This window comes from Canis aureus, chromosome 2, assembly GCF_053574225.1.
Source record: "Canis aureus isolate CA01 chromosome 2, VMU_Caureus_v.1.0, whole genome shotgun sequence".
NCBI classification, from domain to species: Eukaryota; Metazoa; Chordata; class Mammalia; order Carnivora; family Canidae; genus Canis; species Canis aureus.
Window position 1 is genome coordinate 72681570 of NC_135612.1, and position 21120 is coordinate 72702689.

The 21120-nt window shown below is 43.7% G+C and overlaps 1 protein-coding gene across 11 annotated transcripts in view; it reads left to right on the plus strand.

The window, feature by feature from the left end:
- The window catches only part of APBB2 (amyloid beta precursor protein binding family B member 2), a 381437-nt gene that overhangs the window by 306008 nt on the left and 54309 nt on the right, over positions 1-21120 (plus strand). For all 11 annotated transcript variants that reach the window (XM_077878824.1, XM_077878772.1, XM_077878822.1 and 8 more), the window contains 2 exons: positions 762-908; positions 4269-4396. In XM_077878824.1, coding sequence (XP_077734950.1) covers positions 762-908; positions 4269-4396 — 275 coding nt within the window. The remainder of the gene's footprint in view (positions 1-761; positions 909-4268; positions 4397-21120) is intronic.

Sequence of the window (21120 nt, forward strand, 5' to 3'; positions counted from 1 at the left end):
ATTTGGTGCTAAGTATAGTTGCTGTAGGACCTGAGACTGTTTATCATGAAAGCACATTTTCCCCCATTTTCTCTCATTTCTGGGTACTGGAGAATACATTTTGCTTCATCATTATTAGTAACAAGTGCCTAGGGGATCCCTGGGTGGCTCAGCGGTTTAGCGCTTGCCTTCAGCCCAGGGCGTGATCCTGGAGACCCGGGATCGAGTCCCACATCGGGCTCCCCACATGGAGCCTGCTTCTCCCTCTGCCTGTGTCTCTACCTCTCTCTCTCTCTCTCTGTCTCTCATGAATAAATAAAATAAAATCTTTAAAAAAAAAAAAAGAAACAAGTGCCTAATGCATATTTAATTCTTTCTCTCTTCCATTGTTTTTTTCTGGGTGTTTAACAAAGTAGCAGATCTCGTGGGTGTTGCATTTCTTACTGTTTAAGAAAAATGCCTTATCATAGATAAAGGAGCTTAAAAATCCTTATACTCATTAGCCCTATAATTGTACCTGTAGTAAGCTACTCCTAGAAAAAAATCTGCGCACACATACAGAAAAGTAGGCAAGAAGATACTTATCACTACATTTTTTTAATAGCAAAAAGCAGTCACAATTGAACTTTCCGGCAGTAGAAGATGCATTTGCTGAATTTGGTGACTGGACATTATGTAGTAATTGAAGATACATTAGGCATTCCTTGCAGGGGATTTTGGTAAATTGGTGGAGATTGGCTGTGACCAATGCATGCTTTCATGCCCTGTGCTTTGTCTTCCAGTGTTTCGCTGTGCGCTCTCTGGGATGGGTAGAAATGGCAGAGGAAGACCTCGCTCCTGGTAAAAGCAGCGTTGCTGTCAACAACTGCATCAGGCAGCTTTCTTACTGCAAAAACGACATCCGAGATACAGTCGGCATCTGGGGAGAGGTGAGTAACATGTGGAAATAATTGATGGCAGGCTTGCTTTTGCTCTGCTGTGCTTCATGAAACCCTAGGGCTCTGCGAGGTGCGATACTGAGGGCATTTATCAGGAGCATCTTCCCACAAAGACAGGTAGTCTGGGCATGACGTACGCTTTGATTTATCTGTTAGCTTTGCCAGATCCCAGTGAGGACTGGGCCCTGGGAGAGAACATTTGTCTGTGTCTACATGACAGGGTCTGACCACGTATCCCCAAGTCCCAGGGGATGTATGGATGGGTGCTAGGACCCAGAAACCCCTAACCCGTATGCAAAACAGGGCACACCATTATATAAGAAGGAAAGGAGATGCTCTCTGAAAGTATGTTCTCAAAGGGGAATGTGACCCCTACACATACACACAGAAGTGGTGGTGTCCCTGTAGTCTGAAAATTGACACATTATCCTGTTATAACACAATCTGCTTTATTTATAATCTGAAAATCAATATTCTACCTGAGTTTTTAGAATTGATACCTAGATGTTACTTCTCACTTTGAACAAAGTAATTCTGTTTTGGATTGTCAGTCGACATCATTTCAGAAAGGAAAGTAATAAGTAAAAATACCAAATTAGTATAAAAATCATATCAAGCAGGAAAAGCCATATGCCTGCCATGTTCTGAGACCTGTAGAACGGGTATATCGGGAGTGTCTTTTTTTTTTTTTTAATTTATTTATGATAGTCACAGAGAGAGAGAGAGAGGCAGAGACACTGGCAGAGGGAGAAGCAGGCTCCATGCACCGAGAGCCCGACGTGGGATTCGATCCCGGGTCTCCAGGATCGCGCCCTGGGCCAAAGGCAGGCGCCAAACCGCTGCGCCACCCAGGGATCCCAGGAGTGTCTTGACATAGTGCTTGCTGTATGAATCCACTACTCTCGAACCATGCCCAGCTCATACAGAACATTGGCAACTCTTTGATGGGGTCTCTTTTGCTTGGACCTCCTGGAAACATTGTCAGAATGTCAGGGCTTCCCATGGAGGAGTCTATATACCTTAGAATAAGACCGATCTGCATTGCCATCCGGACTTTTAGATATCCAGCATGGGGAGAAAGAAGGAAGAATTTTCTCCCTTCCATAAAAGGACATTTGTTTGGTATTTGCCTTTACCATGCTTTCACTGCATTACTTCCCACTTCCCACCCAAATACCCAGACATGTCTTTCCCACTGGATTACCTACCTGCCATCCCTCTTCTTCAGCCAAAATGCCATTCCACTAAAAGAACAAATCTCAGCTAGGATCTAGAAGAAAGGTTGGCATAATTTATAGTAATGTGTGAATGACTGATGAATACCACCGACTACTTGCCACCAGGTACTTAGAAGAGCTTAGTAAGATTCTAAAGGAATCTCCAATTCTCAGGATACCTACAGGAGAGAGAGCTTTGGATGGGGATAGAGATGAGGGGGCAGCCTGCCTGAAAATATGCTGTGTCTTCCCACATAGTTTGCCTCACTAAGCCATTCCTATTTTTTTTCTCAATTCTGTGTGCTTCTGAACAATAAATTCTTCAGGAAGTGTTTCTAGTTCAGAGTGTATAAAGTGTAGCTTAATCCTTAGGGTTATGAGCTTTTTGCCATGCCTTACATCATACGGCACAACTCCTTAAATGTTTGTTGAGTGGCAAATGGAAAATAAAGTCATGACTGTCAGATGAATGTCTCATCCTTGGATGACAGCTGCATAAGCATCACTATTTTGGTAACAAAAACCAATTAGCAAGATTTTACAGTGGTCAGTCAGGAGCTGCTGTGTGTGGGTGAGGAAACCGAAAGGATGTGCCTGGGAAGATGTGTGTGTGCTGAGTGACTCAGCAGAAGCCACGGGGTATTTTAATTCAGTGACACTCCAGGTTCAACCAGCCATTCTCATTGTAGACTACCAGCTGAGAGTTGTCGTTGGTTCTGTCCAACAATGCAAAAATGGTCAGTAGAGTTAACCAATGAAGACAGTCTCTGGGGAGGACCAGCAGGGGTTTCAAAGCTGAGTTAGCTCAAATGAAATGCAGTATCCTCCTCAGTGAGGGGGATCAGGCCTCTCCATTGATGGCATCCCATAAAGCATTAAAACAAAGGCCTTCAGAGTCTGTTAGCATCTGCAAGGTGGTTGCCGTGAGGCAGCTGCACAGAGGTAGGGTGGCAGTGACCACGTGGGAGTTATACTGGGGGTCACTTACAAGCGGGTCTGGCTGGAGATCTCTTAGGCTGCAACCAGTGCTTCATTCCTGGGGGAAGGGCAGAGAGAACAGACAAGGCACCAGCCATCTGTCAGTTATCCCAAAGCACATCACTGCTTGGCACCCGCAGGACCTGGGACCCCTCTCTCTCATTCCCAGCTCTCCGGGGCTCGGCAATCTTGCCTCTCCTGAAGACCACCAAGTGGCTGGCCTAAGCTAAGGTCACCCTGTGTGTTGGTATTATGATAGTGCCTGTATGGCTAAAGGTGTCCCATCTTCTGGGTCAGACCTGGAGCAAGTTGCCTAACTGTGAAGCCTCAGTTTCCCTATCTGCTAATTGGAGATAATTACAAACCAAGCTCTCAGGGCACATTGGAAAGATCACAGGGAAACTGAGGCTGCTCATTGCTTGTGTTGCTCCCGTCTCCCCACATATGTTGGCTCTTTGGCAGCAAGAACATAGACTATTCAACTTTATTCCCCTTGCAGTTCTTCAGGCATAATTTGAGAAATTATTAAACATTGGCCGTGCACTAAGGAACGTATCTCCTTTCTTCCGGCCTTAGTTCATGATCTGAGATGTGATCAGGTCCTATGAATGTTAGCTGTTGTGGTACCAAGAGATGTCACAAATGCACCTGCTATTTGTAAGCCAGATCACCTAGATGTGAAGTGCTATAAACACTGAGAAGGGTTGGGATGGTCATGGTCGTTGGAAGGCCATCTGGAGCATGCCTGGTAGGGTCTAAGTAGAGAGGAAGGGACGGAGAGAAACGAGTTATGAGAATGACGGACATGATATTAGTGAAAGACCAGGTTCTCCAGGGATGCTCCTGTGATAGTCTTTGTTCTCAGAGTGAGTCAGGATTCAGAATTGTAAATAATTAAAAATAGGAGTTGACTAGAAGGCAGGCGAGGGACACATTTAGGAGGATGTGGAGAGGGTGAGAAAAATTGGGTGTGTGCGAGGAGTATGAAAAATTTATGCACATTTTAGTCAAGAGAGGATGTTGCTCTCTTAGGAAAACAAATTACGTCCCAAAGGGTGGCTTCTTTTGTTGGTTGAAACAGTGTCCCTAGATAGCCACACACATCATGAAGTGCAGCTTCCTGAGAAAGATAGCATGTTTTCTCATTGAATCGCAGGGTAAGGACATGTACCTGATCCTGGAGAATGACACGCTCAGCCTGGTGGACCCCATGGACCGCAGCGTGCTCCACTCGCAGCCCATTGCCAGCATCCGTGTGTGGGGCGTGGGCCGTGACAATGGCCGGTGAGTACCCTGGGGTGGCGCCACCACGGGTCACTTTAGGACCTGCCCCTGTGTTACCTTCAGAGGTAAAACTATGGCCTCACAGTTGTTACCCTTTACTGAACATCCTTAGGAATGTAAGAAATGTGAAAAATGTAAAAAATTAAAGCCACATCTCTCTCCTTACCTCCTAAACCCTCCACACTACTTCCCTTTCTGGTTTCTGTATGTCAGACGTTCTGTGAGCTCTGGATCCTGTTTTTGAGTTCTGTGTATTTCTCCCCCTGCTCATTTTCCTCATCCCAGTTGCCAGCTCACCCAGGCTCTCTGGACCCCTGCCCCTTTATTTTTCCCTCTTCTCTGCAGTCTGGGTTGATCTCAGCCATTTCAGAAGCCCTCCTAGTGGTGTTTCCTTCTTAGTGGGCTTGCTCAAAGAGAGAGGTTGTACCACAAGCTTTAGATCATTGAATCATGGTGATTGGGAGCTTCTGGGGTTTGTGGTTGGCTTAACTTTGTTAACATTTGAAATGCGTGGTCACATCAGAATTCCATTCAATGTATGCTTTTCTGAAATTCTAGTGAAAATGTGTTATTTACAGCAAGTATTTCTTAGATGTGTTGTGAGTTGTTAGTTCTCCAGGATGACTGTAAATAAGGAAGTTCAAATACATATCTATTCTAAACGATAAAGTGGCACTTATTTCAGACATCATACTTGGATACTATTGCTTAGTAATTGGGCTACATTATATGTTTCACTCTTACATTATAGTTCATCTTTGGCAACTCTCAAAATACCGGAGGATCTTCTAGCATTTAGGGATCGGGTATAGGATGATTAGTTATTGCTTTGTTGAAAATGGACTAAAGCAGGTGAAAATCCCAGATGACAAAAAGCTGACTCTGCTGAGCTTATGGTTCCATTCCTGGGCATTCTGGTTTATTGCGCCATGTGGTCCTCTCTCAGGGACTCTGTCTTGGCTTATCCCCCAGCCTTTGTCCATCAACGCTGGGCATTTGTGGGTTCGGTAGTCTTTTAAATCAGTTCCAAGTCCTGAGCCAGAAAAAAAAAATGGCTACGCACTCCTCAGTCTCAGAACTAGCATTTTTGCTATCACCAGGCATGAAAAATTGTCTGCAAAAGAGAAAACCAAAGTGTCTTCTGACTGCTGACTGGATAAACCTTCCTGGGAGCACAGTTGTGTCTTTGAGCTTTTGTACCAGAGTGCTAAATGGTGACAGCTGGGCCAGGTGCACTGAAGGGGGGAGGGGGAGGGGGCAGGGGAGGGTGATAATTTATGCGTACACACCTGCCATTCACTTGCTTGGCAGAGCTGTGGACTGCAGTTGATAAGTTGACATGAATTGAGTAATTTTACAGGGAAAATACCTGATGATGTTTGTTCATCATTAAAAACGTTTAACCTTAATGGAAGGGTGTAAGATGCTCAATCCTTCCCTGGTTTATGCCCCCTGAGGTTGTTCTTAAGGTAGGAGCCATGGCGAGGATCGTTAGATACATGTACAAATAGATGAGGTTGTGTTTTCTTAAAGTTAGGCTGTGAGCAGATTTCATTGATGACATTTTTAGCCTGCCCAGTTTTTTAAAAGGAAGCCAAATGCCACATGTTCACGGAAGAAGAAGAATAAAAACCTGAAACTCCAGGGGACAGAGTTATTCAAGCTCTGAGCCTCAGTTTCTCTCCTCTGTCAAATGGGGATCATAAGAGAGGCCTTTACAGAGCTTGTGTATATAAGTACCTTTGTGTGTGCATCAGAACTGGCACAGTGATGGAGACGTGGCAAATGCCTAATGAATTCAGTCTTGATTCATGAAGGGAACATATGCTAGCAGATACAACGAATTACACGACTTCCTTTCAATGACAGGGTGAATATGGGAGGGGTCAGATGTCAGGGAGGTTTCAAGGACAGTTTATCATTTGACACGGGGTGAGGGGCTGTTCCAGACACCTTGAGTTCAGTTATCCTACAAGGCAAGAAGAGCCCCCTGACCCGCTGCCGCGCAGTGATAGCAGTATAAATTCAGTTACATTGCCTTGCCTATGTTTTTGAAAAGTGGGGTGGGTTAACCAGTTTTTGAAACCACTTCTTATTCTTGCTCAATGTTAACAGATAAGTGTAATTTAGAAATTCCCTCAGGGTTCCACGCTGGCTGTCAGGACCTCAAGCTCCTGCAGTGGGTTGGGGGGGCCCTTGAGTTGGATTGCTTTTGGAAGTAGTAAATAATAATAATAATAATAAATTCTGTTTCCCAGTGAAAGGTTCTATTTCTCCCCACTGGTCCCCAGAGTTTTCATTCCTTAGAAGAAAGGGCCTTTGTATTCCTGCTTTTTTTTTTTTTTTTAACTTTTTTTTCTTTTAACAGCAATTTACAAGAGCAAATTCAATTTGTAATGCTGCAAAGGAAAGGGGTTTTCACTTTGCATGAATAAAACATAAAAGTGTTTCATTTTGCTTGCAAAAATGAGCCCATTTTGCATTCCTTTGTAACTTTTGTTACTGAGAAAATGGAATGTCTTAGGGGATTTCTTCTCTCTCCCTCCTTTTCTCTCTCTCAGAGTTCTTTTTTTTTTTTTAATTTTTATTTATTTATGATAGTCACAGAGAGAGAGAGAGAGGCAGAGACACAGGCAGAGGGAGAAGCAGGCTCCATGCACCGGGAGCCCGACGTGGGACTCGATCCCGGGTCTCCAGGATTGTGCCCTGGGCCAAAGGCAGGCGCCAAACCGCTGCGCCACCCAGGGATCCCTCTCTCAGAGTTCTAAAAAGATATGTTTAATGAAACGTGAGGAAAAAGACAGTGGGACGAATGCAGCCCCTTAGTACCCTGCCCAGCCCTGTAGGTGCCCAGCAAAGACTTGTTGATTTGATTATACCTCAGTAGGCACAGTCCTTGGAACTAGGGCCGTGTGTTCTCCTCTGGTGAATACCAAGATAACCATTTTCATGGAATGCTAGTAACAGTCCCATACATTTATTGACAACTGACCATGTACCTGACCCTCTGCTCCGTGCTTTGCAAGCAGGAGCTCCCGAGACTCCATTTTCTTTCTTCCCTGCTAACCCAGGAACAATCTCCTTGTCAGGAAGTGGTGTCAGGTGCACGCAGGAGATCAAACCAGAGCAGTGTATTAGTTTGCTAGGGCTCTGAGGGGATTTCTTGATGTGGTTCAAGTGAAGGAGGATAGTATGTATACCAGAGGCTCTAAGTAATTTCAGAATTTATCGTTATTTGGGGTTTAGCACCATCTTTAGGCTTTCAAGTGGGTTTGATTTGTTATGAAGAAATTGCTTAGGGAGAGAGTTTCCTCTGGGTGAGGAAGAGATCTGGCAATCATGCCCCACACTGATCCCCAAGGTTGGTTTAGAGAAACCTCTTCTTATGGACGGCGTGAGGGGCTGCACTCACATGAGATGTTGGTTCTCCATGGGATGTTGGTTGTTGCTGGACTGGGCTGAAGTTTCCGCCTTACTCCTGAGGGTCATCCCTGGCTTTACTGTGGTGTTTCTTAGAGCACATTTGCATTATTGCCCAGCAAAGACTGAGCTACCTCCTCTCTCTTGGCTCTTCTGTACCTGGGTTCCTTTTGATCACAGTGATCAATGGCAAGGTGCCCAGACATGGAGATCAGTGAAAGGAGTTTCAGAAGCCTTATATTTCCAATCTAAGGCAGCACTGGGGTGCCCATATAGACCTGCCCTGCCTCCTCCCACCTTGGGAAAGAGGGCGTCCTCAGGTACAGATGGCTCTTGGCCTTAGAGCTGCCATTTTGCCCACAGGGACTGGGGCAGACGACTGGGGTGCCACCTCTTGTCTTGTGAGCCTTTCATGCTATCATTCCAAGGATGGGTAGAAGGATTTCGTGAGCCTGTTTGGGGAGCCCATGCCGATCATCATTCAGACCCAGGGAAACGGCTTTCTCCTTCTTCTTTTATAGAGGTATCCAGAACAAGCAAACGTAATTTCTGAACATAGGGGATTTTTAACAGGAACTCTCCACTCCTTGCGGCAGATACAGACCCATCTTCTGGGAAGGATCTGGGCACACAGATCCCCATGTATGTTGCCAACATGCAGTAGTATCTGCTGATTCTCTGTTTCGTGTGAGAAAGGAAAGTGGGTGGATGGTATAGTCAGAGGGTTTCAGATCCCACAGGTAGCATTTTCCCGAGTGACTCCCACAGCAGTGTTCCATGAGGCCCTCATGAAGTGAGATGTTCATACACTTTCCTCAAGAGGGGAAAAAAAAAAAAGATTCTAGGGTTAGTTGGAAAGTGCAGACAAAGTGCAACCAGGCCTTTTACAAAACCTGGACGCTCCTGGAGGTTTTCCTATGCTAATGCTCACTGAGACCCTTTTCTTCATGGAGAGACAGTCACGTGGAATACGCTTTGGAAAACGCTGCTCTGGTCAGTAAACTCATTCATTTAAATTAGCAACACTAGCTGACTGTCTTTGTTTTTTAGAAAAGTTGGTATTACTTTTAATAAATAACTTTAATAAATAACTTAATAAATGGAGATCCTATTGGACCTGCTAGAATGAAGATAAAATCCTTTCATAATTAATAGCAACCACCACAGCCATTGGGCACAAGTGCTTTTTAAAAAGTACTTTCTCAGATTCAGTGTCATTCCTGTGATATTATTTATGCTTATAGTTATCACAAAACTTCTGCTTCTAGAAAATGTTTTCTACATCTCTTTTCTGTTTTTGATGAATAATTTCTAATAAAAACGGTGTGATAGATTATTCATAAATTTCCAATGAGTTTATCTTCAACATAATTGTTTTATCTGCCTAAAATCTCTCTGAAATCTCAGGGACCCTTTATCTAAAAAATATAGTGAGTCTCAAGCACACTGAATTTTTTTTTCCATATTGTCATCTCTTAGGAGAGTCCTAAATCCTGGTCTTGGCCACCAAGACCCTGATTTAAGTTGTTTTAGAAGACTATTGTTACACATAGGTCTAGGCTCTTGTTTTCATGCCATTGTTGTCTTTTGATTTCTTTTGAAAACACTGCTTCATTCTGGAGGTAGGATGGGGATACAGGGAGGGTCCTGAGTAAAGCTGGGGTTAATTAATTAACATAGATAAAACTTTGACTCACAGACTTTTACATCAAAAAGGCAGTTTAATACCAATGTCTTCCAACCTCTTTAGAGGTTAGAAAACTAAGGATGGAGGGTGGGATTTACCTTAGGTGAGCCTTCTGGTTCTGACAGGGCAAAGATTAGACTCCTGAGATTTTCATCTGTCTGAATAGGAGGCTCCCCTGTTAATCCTGACAAAAGGTGACAGATGGCCTAACATGACTGGAGGTCAGCAGGGAGACTCTTGAACTCTATGGCCTGGTCCCTGTCCTTAAAGACCTGGCTTCTTCATTGAGGAGATAAGACCACAGTTGTGAATCGAAAGCAAACTATGGCCCTGAGACCTCTTTTTGTATGGCTTTGAGCTAGGAATGTTTTTTACATCTTCAGATGGATGCTTAGAAAAAGTAGATCAGAGACCAGGCTATAAGGGACCCAGGGTGCCCTCCTTCCCTTTAGAGAAAGAGCGTTGGAGTGGTCTTTGTGGCTGCTGTAGGAGGTTGTTGTAAGGAAGGCAATGTCCTTTTTGACTGTCTCTCCTTTGCGACCTGCACTCAGTTCTACCAGCATTCTTTGGGGTACCCGTAAGCATTGCCCAGTCCTGCTACTGTTCCTAGAGCTAAACTGGTGTGTATTAAACAGGATATGGCTGGACCACTGCACCAGGTGTTCTAAAGTCCACTGTCTGAAACACTAGAGACACATTCTCCTGTAGCAGTCTACAATGAGCAGTACCGTCTCACGGCACAGCTCTGTGCCACGCGGGCTCAGGCTTCTTCTAGGCTGTTGCTGTACCATCCTTCCAGTGTCGTCCTCAGCAGACCGGGCCAGGGGACCTGTCTCTAAACTGAAAGATGACCTGGACCTTGCATACCTCACATATGTTCCCATGCCATTCACACCCCATTGACCACACACAGCTGCAAGGGACTCTGGGATATGGAGCTAGCTCAGCTACCCCTAAAAAAGAGGTGACACAGGCAGCATTCTGATGGGGTCTGAAGATGAATCCCCTCAGCCTTCCGAGCCCATGGCCTGCTGCTTCCTGAGCCGGCTCTTACTCTGCTGTCTCTCAGCTCCAAACCCGCCCTTGGTGGGTGGCTCTGCTTTCTGAGGCCCAGAACACATCTGTGCTTGTCTAGGTCGCTGCCTGGCTGTCTACCTCTGACTGGGAGACTGCAAGGCTGGAGCAGAAAGAAGAGACGTGCTCCTTACTTCGTGCCCCATTTCTGTGAGCATCACCCTAGAAAAGCTCCTTCATCCCATTGCATCCGCTCTGACTCCGCTTGGCAGTTTTTCCAGCACTCGCAGAAGTGCAGAACTAGCTTCATTGAGTCCCTTCTTCGGAGCCACCAGCCCAACTGACTTCCTTTCTCAGCTGGTAGCAGTTGTCAGTGATAAAGGGCCCTTCTGTCTTAGGTGACAGGGATTTAGAGATACTGGGCCTCTTGTTTTTAAGCTAATCTGAAAGTTATCTCCATTTTCCCTTTGTCATGGTTTCTTTCCCTAGGAGTAATTATTGGAGGGTCTCCGTATGGAGGATGGAGAGCTTCCCAATGACATCTAGTCAGAGGGTTCTCCGGGCCAGACTGTAATGAAAGATTGATGGAATTCCAAGATCTGCTGATGAAAGTTTAATCTAGGGTATGTGCTGCGTTGCCTCAGGGAGAAAAGTCTTCGGGGAGAGCAATAATTCTCTCCCTATGCCACAGTATTATCTTGACCTCTAGAGTTAATTTCTTTTTAATACAGCCCCATGATAAGCAGAGGCATCAGGATTTACTTGACCATTCTGCTGACTTACACTGTAGTTATATTTTATCCCTTTAGAAGTGGCTTCCTTTCCTTCTATTAATCATGCTGGGATGCTTGCTAATACTTTCAGCTTAGAATAACCTTTAAGAAAAGACTTTGTAAGTGATTGTCCAAGAAAAATTCCCTCAAGGAATATGTGAGGGCATTTTCAAGCAGATCTTTCTGGGTGGCGCTGTCCCTGTTGGTAACTGTATGAAGACAATGATTTCTCCTCGGGAACTCATCTTCTGTTTTGCTAACTGGTTCAATGCATGATCCAGCATTTCTCCATAAGCATGTTTTGACACTACCCGGTGAAGTGGAAGCTTGAACTTGTCATGTCAAGAGAATGCAGAAAGTTCTGGTGATGATTCCAGAACAACTTTCATCTCATACTTTCCCTGAGTCCCAGGGTGGATGAGGAATGGGCCTCTCTGGTTGCAGTATGAGGGTGATCGATCATGCTTGGCTTCAGTAATTCTCTGTGTCAGTCCCCATAATCTTGGAGTACTTCAAGCATTCCAAGAACAGAAAGAAGAGTAGTTTTCATGGAGAAATGGCCTAACAACCCACATAAACATGGATTAGTGTCTCATAGAGCAGAGAAAGTTGTAACTATTATAACCCAGAGCCCAGCTTAGTTTCTAGCAAATTGTATATGCTCTGTAAATGATTAGGTGGTTGATAAATTTGTAAAAGACTACTGTTACTGCAGATGAATGGGCACTTACTGCTTTTCATAGGCAAGTCATCACATTGAACCCTTTTATTCAAATGTAATCAGCAGAGAGTTTTGGCTTCATGGTAAATCCAGGGATTGAGAACATAATGTAGCTCCTATGATCTGTTACTACTCACAAAACACTTCTGATGCCAAATATGTGGGTTTTTCACACCAAGCAATTTTCCAGTTCTCTGTGGATATCAGTTCTGGGTGTCCTGCAATTTAGTTCAACTCTGACACTACCCAGAATTAGTACAGACCCCCACCAGGTTAAGGGCTGAGCCTCTCAAGACACCCCAACTTCAGAGGCCAGTCACAGCTCCAGGGCATGCATACTCCTGACCTGCCAGCTATAATTCAGAGGTTCCCACAACCCCGTCTCAGGTTTGACAACTTGCTAGAATGGCTCACAGAACTTAGGGAAACACTTTACTTACTATTACCAATTAATTATGAAAGATATAAATGAACAGCCAGATGAAGAGGCATATAGGGTGAGGTCCCAAAGCATTGTGAACACAGGACTTTGAGCTTCTATCCCTGGAACGTTTGAGACACATGATCTTCCTGGCCCCTTGGATGCATTTAGCAACCCATCATCTGTCTAAACCAGTCGTTGTCTAAACCCTGGTTTGTTTGTTTGTTTGTTTGTTTGTTTGTTTTTATGGGAGTTCCATTATGTAGGTATGATAGATTAAATCACTGGCCACTGGTGATTAACTCAATCTCCAGCCCCATCCTCTCCCTGGAGTTGGGAATGGGGCTGTAAGTTTAGCTCTTTATTCACACTCTGGTCTTTCTGATGACCAGCCCCCACTCTGAAGCTACCCCCAGGGGAGGGAGAAGGCAGACCTGTCATTAGCATACAACGCCCTACATTCTGGAGATTAGGAAGGTTTTGAACGTTCTTATGTCAAGAACCAAGGACTAAGGCCAAAGGTCATGACAAAAGATGCTGTTGTCATTCAGGAAGTTACAAGGGCTTTCCGAGTTTGCGTCAGGAACAGGACAAAGACAAAATATCTGTGTCTTCTGATATGTTATCACAGTAGCACAGTCAGTTGCTAAGAATTAGAGAACATTAGGTGGTACTCAAGGATTCTCACCTCCTACAATGTCAGGTGTTTGAGAGCTAGAATTGGTCAAGAGAAGCACTACTGGAGTAGGAATCCCAGCATTTGCAATTTAATCATGGATCTTCCCTTGTACTGATATTGGGGGGCTCTTAGTGTGCCCTCTTCTCCACTTAAAGTGGGGGTCACTGTCAGGATGGCAGGGATGTGGAGGTGCTTTTGTAGAAGTATCCTGCATTGTCCCCAGTAGTACTCTTTTTATTGAGATGGTACTATTTCCTTAAAACATTGCCCGGGGTCAACTGTAACTATTATACAAAATTAAGAGAGGGGCACCTGGGCTCAGTTTGTTTAGCGTCTGACAGCTGGTTTTGGCCCAGGTCATGATTTCAGAGTCATGAGATCGAGCCCCATGTCAGGCTCTACACTGAGCATAGAGTCTGCTTGAGATTCTCTCTCCCTCCCTCCCTCCCTCTCCCCCGCCCCTTCTGCCCCTCCCCTCGGTCTCTCTCTCAAATAAATAAATTTTCTTTTTAAAAATTAGAAGAAATTTAACCACATAGGAAGTTAGCATCTTTTTGCCTTTAAATATCTAAAATCTGTCCCATATTGGTTCCTGGGAGTCTTGACTAATAAGGTAAAGTCTCCTCAAAAGCTAACATTGGTGTTTAGACTTCCCCCACCAATGGCTCTGTGGTCTTCTTTCTTACTGAGCCAGACTTTGGTGTTTAAATTCCACAGCCGTGAATTAAATCCTGGGAATGAATTGTGTTTGGTGCAGTTATTTCTTAATAGAGAAAAGTGAGAATGGATGAAAATTGTCCTGTGATGAGTTTTCAGGCCAGTCACTTGGGTTCAGAGACATCCTGCTACTGTCATACACGTGTCAGCGTGGGCTTCCCACTGGGCCTCAGGTTCCTGTTCTCCTGCTGCTCACCAGCCTCTCTCTTTAGACAAGAAATCAGTCAACTTACGTTCCCAGCTTTCCTTCTTCTGGCACACAGCCTGTGGGCACAGTCACCGTGTCCTATGTTTCTTCCAGAAGCTGGAAATTCTTCCCCTCTGAGCTGTTTCCCAAAGAGTACCCTGGGGAACTGCTGTTTAGAAAAGAAAAGAAGAGAAAAGGAATCAAAAACAGGAATTAAGAATTAAACTCAGGGCCCTCAAGCAAGGACCCCGCTTCTGAGGGTAAAAATGTCCAGGAGCAGAATCAGGCTGGCACAGACACGGAGGCCGGAGAGTGGGAATAATACTAAACCAGACTTTGGGCCAGATATGAATAAATGAGCCAGATAGTTCATTCAGCAATCTCTCTAAATGCAGGAACAATTGTTTTGACTGTAAATAAAAGAAGACAGTGTCACCATGACAGACTGGATGTAGCACCGTCCACGTATCTGGAGAAGCTGGGTGGCAGGGAGAGAAAATAAGAATAAAACCTAAAACATCTTGATATTCAGGCTGATATTTTACACTGGAACCATGTCAGAGGTGAAGAGATGTTTGAAAGTCCTGGAGTGGGTAGATGGGCGTAAGAGAGCACAGTTAAGGACTCTAAGGAATTTGGGGCTGGGGACAGAGCAGATTACGGGGCTTGATGACATGGAGAACAGACTGGACATAGGGGATGGGGAGGAAGGTGACCATGAGTAGAAAGGAACTGGGCGTGGACTGCCTGCCTCTCTGCAGGAGATTGCTTCTCTAGGCCTGGTCACCATCCTGTGTCGCTACGTTTGCCCCTTTCGATGAATGGCTCCAAGCTGCATTGTCAAGGGCTGCTTTTTCTGCACAGGGTGCCCTGTCCTTTTGGAGATGATTCTCCGCAGAGCCATGGGCCCAGCCCAGGATGGAGCAGGTCGTGATGCAATTGAGAGTCTCTCTGTCTACTGGGAAATCATTCATGGCTCCTGCCTCTGATCCCTTAATCCTTCCTTACCACCCCCATGGGAGAACTCCTAAGTGCAGGTTTGTTGGAAACAAAGCTGGAAAAATCTAAGTCTCCACCTTAACCTCAGTAGAACCAGACATTTCTACATGGCCACTGAAACCAGGTTTCTCCCCGGAGAGATAGGGATAGGGAATGAGAGTATGGGTAATAAGTTTTACAGGAATTTTACATAGAGCACCAGCAGATGTGTCAATAGCATTTTTTAAAAAGAGTTAACCCTTAACTCTTTGATTACCAAATCTGTGAAATAGTTAATTCAGATCAAAAGTATCTCCTCCCCTCTGGCTGAGGCCCCTCAGCAGTCTTCCTGCCTTCTCTTCCTTTGGATGTACCTGGGATGGGGATCGAGATGACAATAGGAAGGCTCAAGTCACTCCTAAATCTATAAACAGCTATCTGAACTCGAAAAATTCAGCAGTCCATTTTAAGTCCATTTTAACTCCCTTTGAAAGAAGCTTCTCTCCTAACTGCATACAAACCACAAGGTCACAGGTAGTGTGCCTGGCACCTACTTAGCTAACCTAGGGCCAGATCACCCTTGCACTTAGTTTAATAACAGCTGCTGCTTGCTGGAATACGGAACCAAATGTGTTAAACTAAAAATAGCAACAAAAACCACAAAAAAACCCACAAATCTATTAAACTCAATGTGGTCGGAACTGAGTGTGTCATCCACACACCTCGCCCCATTTTCAAAGTCATAGTCCTGTTTTCTAGGTCCACACATTCATTCACTTGTTTCCATGTGCGTGCATGCATTCATTCACTCAACTCCTGCTGAGTCCACTCTGGTTATGGCTCTGCCATCAGCTGCATGAGTCAGCAACTTGGGGTCCTCTTACCTTCCCTACCTGCCGGGAGTGGTCAGGCCCTAATGATTCTATTTCCTTAATAATTAGACCCAGGTATTATTTTCAGATAGCTAAAAATAGGCTCTCATATGTGCAGTAAGTAATAACCGAAGCTGGGACACTTCAGATATCCAGCGGCAGGTGAATAGATACACAGATTGTGGTATATCCATGCAATAAATATCCCCTCAGCAGTAAAAAGGAATCATCTACTGATATGCATAACTACATGGCTAAATCTCAAAAGAATTGTGCTGAGTAAAAGAAGCCAGACCCTCCTTCCCCTGCCCTCAAAAAAGAAAAAAGTATATACTGTATGATTTTCTTTATATAAAATTCTACAAAATGCAAGGTCAACTAATCTATAGTGACAAACAGCAGGTCAGCAGTTACCTGGTAAGGGACAGAAGATAAGGGATTATAAAGAGGCAAGAAGAATCTTTGGGAGTTCTAGGTCTGTTCACTACCTTGATTATGGCAACGTTTCACTAGTGTATACCTATCAAACTCATCAAATTATATATTTTAAATATGTGCAGTTTATTGTATGTTGGTTATACCTCAATAAGGCTGTTTTAAACATAATTTTAAAAATATACAATGAGTAAACATGTCAAAGATTTATTTAACTCACCATTGAAGGAACCAGCAGGACACCAAAATCAATTCAAAAGAGTATAGGAAATGCTGAGAATCTTCAAAACTGCTAATTAAGCCACCAGGAAGCAGAGGTGCTTTTAAGAGTCACAAAGAACCTCAAGCAGGATGATTTAAATACACACATGTCCTCACTCCTTTCTGTGTAGGCACATCTTAGTCAAATGGCTGAAACCAAAGCCAGAGAGAAAATCCCAACAGCGGCCAGGGGAAAAGAGAAAATGTTAAAATAGATGACTAAGTTAGATACAAAATTGGTTAATATTCTACTGGCAATAAAATCATCACCTTTGGGGTTGTCTGGATTTTTTTTGGCATAAAGTCACAGAAATTATTTGCAGCTAATTGATCTCCCATAAATTAACCGCTAACTTCACAGAGTCTGAGTCCCAGTCAGTAGTAAAAAGTAAGTCAGACAAGATAACATTTCTCTAGAGCTGGACTGTCCAGTACCATAGCTGCTGGTCACAGATGGCTCTTGAGCCCTTGAAATGCAGCTAGTCAGAATTGAGATGTGCTGTGAAGTGTAAAATACACACGAGGATTTTGCACACACACAAAAAAATGTAAAATATCTCAAAACAACATTCTATGTTGATTGCGTGTTGAATGATAATTCTCTGGACATGTGAAGTTAAATAAAATATATAATTATATAATTATATAATCGTAATAATATAATAAATATACAATATTATATAATCATAAAATCTATTATTATATATTATTAAAGCTTCCTTTTAAAAAAATGTGACTACAGCAAAAATTACCTGTGTGGCTTGCATGACATGGCTAGTGGACAGCGCAGCACTAGAGAAAGAAGCAACCCTTAGGCAGGCCGATTCAGTGTTGCTCCACCGTGACGCTGAGAAGGAACAGTTTTCCCTACTATCTCTTAGGCTCATCTCTCCACCCCCATCCCTGACCCCCATCCTTCCCTCTCTGTCACCTGGTATTCCCCTCCAAATAACCTGCCAACTGCAGCCCAAGGAACCTTCCTGACAGGTGAAGACATGTTCCTGCTGTTTAGAGGCTGGGGTGTGCCCTCCAGGGGCAGCATGTGGTCTCACCCCTGCCTGCTGCTCCAGCTCCTTCGCCCCAGGCTCCCCCCACCACCCCTCCTGCACGGTGGGCGAGAGAACATTCCCCGCCTCGGACTGCCCTGTCTTGCCTGCTCATTTTCTAAAGCCTCTTCGTGAAACCTTATGCTTCCTTCTGGGGAACCAGCTGCTCCCTGCCCTGGGACACAGCCAGAGGCTATGGAACCTTCGACACCAGCACTCCCAAGGAAGCTCTGCTTAACTTGCCGATCGTGTGTGTGTCTACCCACAAGAAAACAAGTTTTGCAAGGGCAGTTATCAGATTTTTAAAAACTGTTGTGTGAACCCCCACCTTTTTTATAGTCATCAGTTTTTTTCTATCACTGGCTTTCAAACTATTTGTAGTAACCCATAAGAAATGCGGTTAATGGCATGACCTAATTCCCCCCTGTCTCCTTTATTCTTTCACATTTAACTAACAAATTTCACGCAGTACTTAGCTTCACTGTGTGTTCTGTTCTTTGATTTTTGTTTCTTTGCTACTCTATTGTTTGATGTGTGTGTGTGTGTGTGTGTGTGTGTGTGCATGGCAGAGGAGACGCTCGTCTGTCTCCTCTCTCAGTCTCTCCATCCTGGCCTCTCCATCCTGGCCTCATCTCGGCCTTGGTCTTATCTCACTCCTGGCTCAGCCTCTCCATCTGTTCCTTTCCAGTCTCAGGTTCCCAGGACCTCTGTCCACATCTCTCCCCCTCTCCCCCCCTCCCCAGTGAGCCCCCTCCATTTCTCCAGAACCCTCCACCCAAGCTCAGACAGGCCCCAAGGCTGCAGGGGGATGAAGCTGCCCCTTCTCCTAGGGGAGGAGGAGATGAAGGGGGCTGCCCCTCACCCGGCCTCCAGCCCTCCTGCCTGCCCCCCCTTCCCCACCAGCCCCTATTTATTTAACTCTTAAAATGCTGTTTATTACCACTAGCTAATCCTAGTGTGAATAACACTGATTTTGGTTAATTTTTCCAAAAAGTATTTGAACCAAACAACATTCTACCAGCTTAATAGCTGTCATTTAATTTTTTAAAGATTCCATGAACAGATCATTGGGAGAAATAGTATTTGCAACATCCTGCTCTCAGAGAGGGGCCCACACACACAGCTTAGCTGTTGAAGGCTTTGGGCTGTTTTGAACTTTTAATACTTTGTGAGCATAAAACACATTATTTGCTTCATACAAGTGGACTTTGAAGAGGATCAGTATTTCTGGGACCTGCCGGGTTAGAAGTACCCTGATCTAGGGGTTCTGAATGATAACTCTATCAGTTATAACAAAGCTGGGTTTTAACACTTTGCTTAGCACGCCACCCCCCATGACTTCACTGAAAAGTGTTATATTCTTCTGAGCATAGCTTTCTTTGCAGTCAGTGAATATTGACTCTCTTAAAGAATTAGGTTAATGGTGAAAATTGCATAGTTGGTCACATTTGCTTTATTGCCAGAAAGTTTCAAGTGAAATTAAATCCTTAACTGCAATAATAATGCTAGACTAAACCATATGACTGCCGTTTTCTTTTTTTTTACATCAGAAACGGTTGAATGCAATTCAGGTTCATATTTAACCTAATTGATTTACAGAACTACTTCTTCCTTCTATTTGGTTTTAAATTTTACTTTTCTAATCGAAGAGCCTGATAGGATGTTTGCCTTTTATTGTAAACCACTTAATTTTTTTCTGAAGCACATGGGATATACATTTTAATAATTACAAAGTCCAGTTGTAGTGCCCTTTAATGGCATGTTTAAAATACAGATAATTTTTTTCCCTGGCTTTCCTATTCTTCAGTAATTGACAAATGCTGTGCATTCTGCAGCAGGAGTATTTTGAGGGTTTTTTTTTTTCCCCTATGTAAAAACCCAGAGCAGCTAAAAGAACAGCAAAGTTAATAATATATCTCTACAGTAAATTAATATTTATTGGCCAATCGAAATGACATTTGTGGCTTCCTACATGAATTAGAGAATAACAGTGTCACAGAAACCACCTCAGCCCTAAAGGTACTTGCTTGCCAGACTTACTTTTCTTACCACCAGGGATCCCATTACAAAGATAAGCAGTGATTACCAAAAGCATTACATCTAATGGATGGTGTAGAATTTCTTAATATATTTTCCCCACAAATTCGGTGGCCCAGAGTAATTGCACCCCTTTCTTGCCTAAAGGAAATGTCTTGGTTTATCTCTATATAGCTTCTAGCTAAAGAGTTGCTTTGTCTTTTTTATTGACATAAGAGAAGCTGTAGAGGATATTTATTAAGGAAGATAAAACCTAATCCTATTCATTAAATTCGCTAAGTCAAGGATTGCAAATAAAAAGGAGGGGAAAAATTGTTTTAAGATAAGGTTTTAGTAAGTCTGTGCTATAGAAATTAGAGTGATACTTAAAAAAAAAGAAAGATGGTATATATCTTAGGTCTTTAAATCTTGAGTCACTTTTAATCATAATATTGTTAATCATCCTGTTAGACCTTGGAACCATGCTATTAGAACAGATTATACCAAAGAATCGTGTTAATCAGGACAGCAGAAGAATAGAAATGGCTGTCATCATCTAGGAGGGGCACCGTCTTTTTTTTTAAGATTTACAATTATAATTTAACGATAATTGTACCTGTATGTTTTTAAGTGATCTGTCTTGGTATTCTTTATGCCCAAGGTCCCATCATCCTCATTCCTACTTTGAGGTATCAAGCTATTGAGTTTCTTTTCTCCTTCCTTCCTCTGTTAGATGGTCCAATCCACCCCTCTGGGGATTTATTAGACACTCATTTATTATCCCTACTACGTGTCAGCCATGGTAGTTGGCACCAAGGATGTAGCTATGAGCAAGAACCTCACAGTCCCTGCCCACCTGGGGTGTATTAAGTAGAATAGTAAGTAATTAACATGAGTCCTTGAGACTCATGAATCACTTTGTAATGTACCTGTCAAGCATTATATTGACATGGCTGTCCTTATAGCCTAATTTGGTCCCACCTTTTCTGGTAGCCTGTCACCTTTTGTATCAGTCAGCACTGGTTAGGTTATGCTGCAGTAACAACCAAAGGCCTCAGTGGCTTAAAACAACTCTCGTTCTGCTAAATGTCCATGGCAGATTGGCTGGAGGCACTGCCTCATGCTATGTCCCAGGCCGATGATACAGTCACTGGTAGACTAGAGTATTGCCAGCCATGGTCACAAGAAGAAAAAATGCACTGACTCTTAAAACGTCTGCCTGGAAACAACACTGAACTTTTGCTCACGTTACATTGGCCAAAGCAAGTCATATAACCAATCATGAGTTCAGGGGGTGGAGAAATACACTTCTGCACTAGGAAGGGGACCAAATATTCACACCACTGCGGTGCTGTATGATCTCTTTTATTTCTGTAGTCATGTACATGTTATTGGCACTTAATCTCTTCAACCTTGTGCTGTTACTTAACATTGTAGGTGTGTATGTCTCCCCAAGAAGATTATAAATCCTTGACAGCCAGCACTGTGTCTTATACT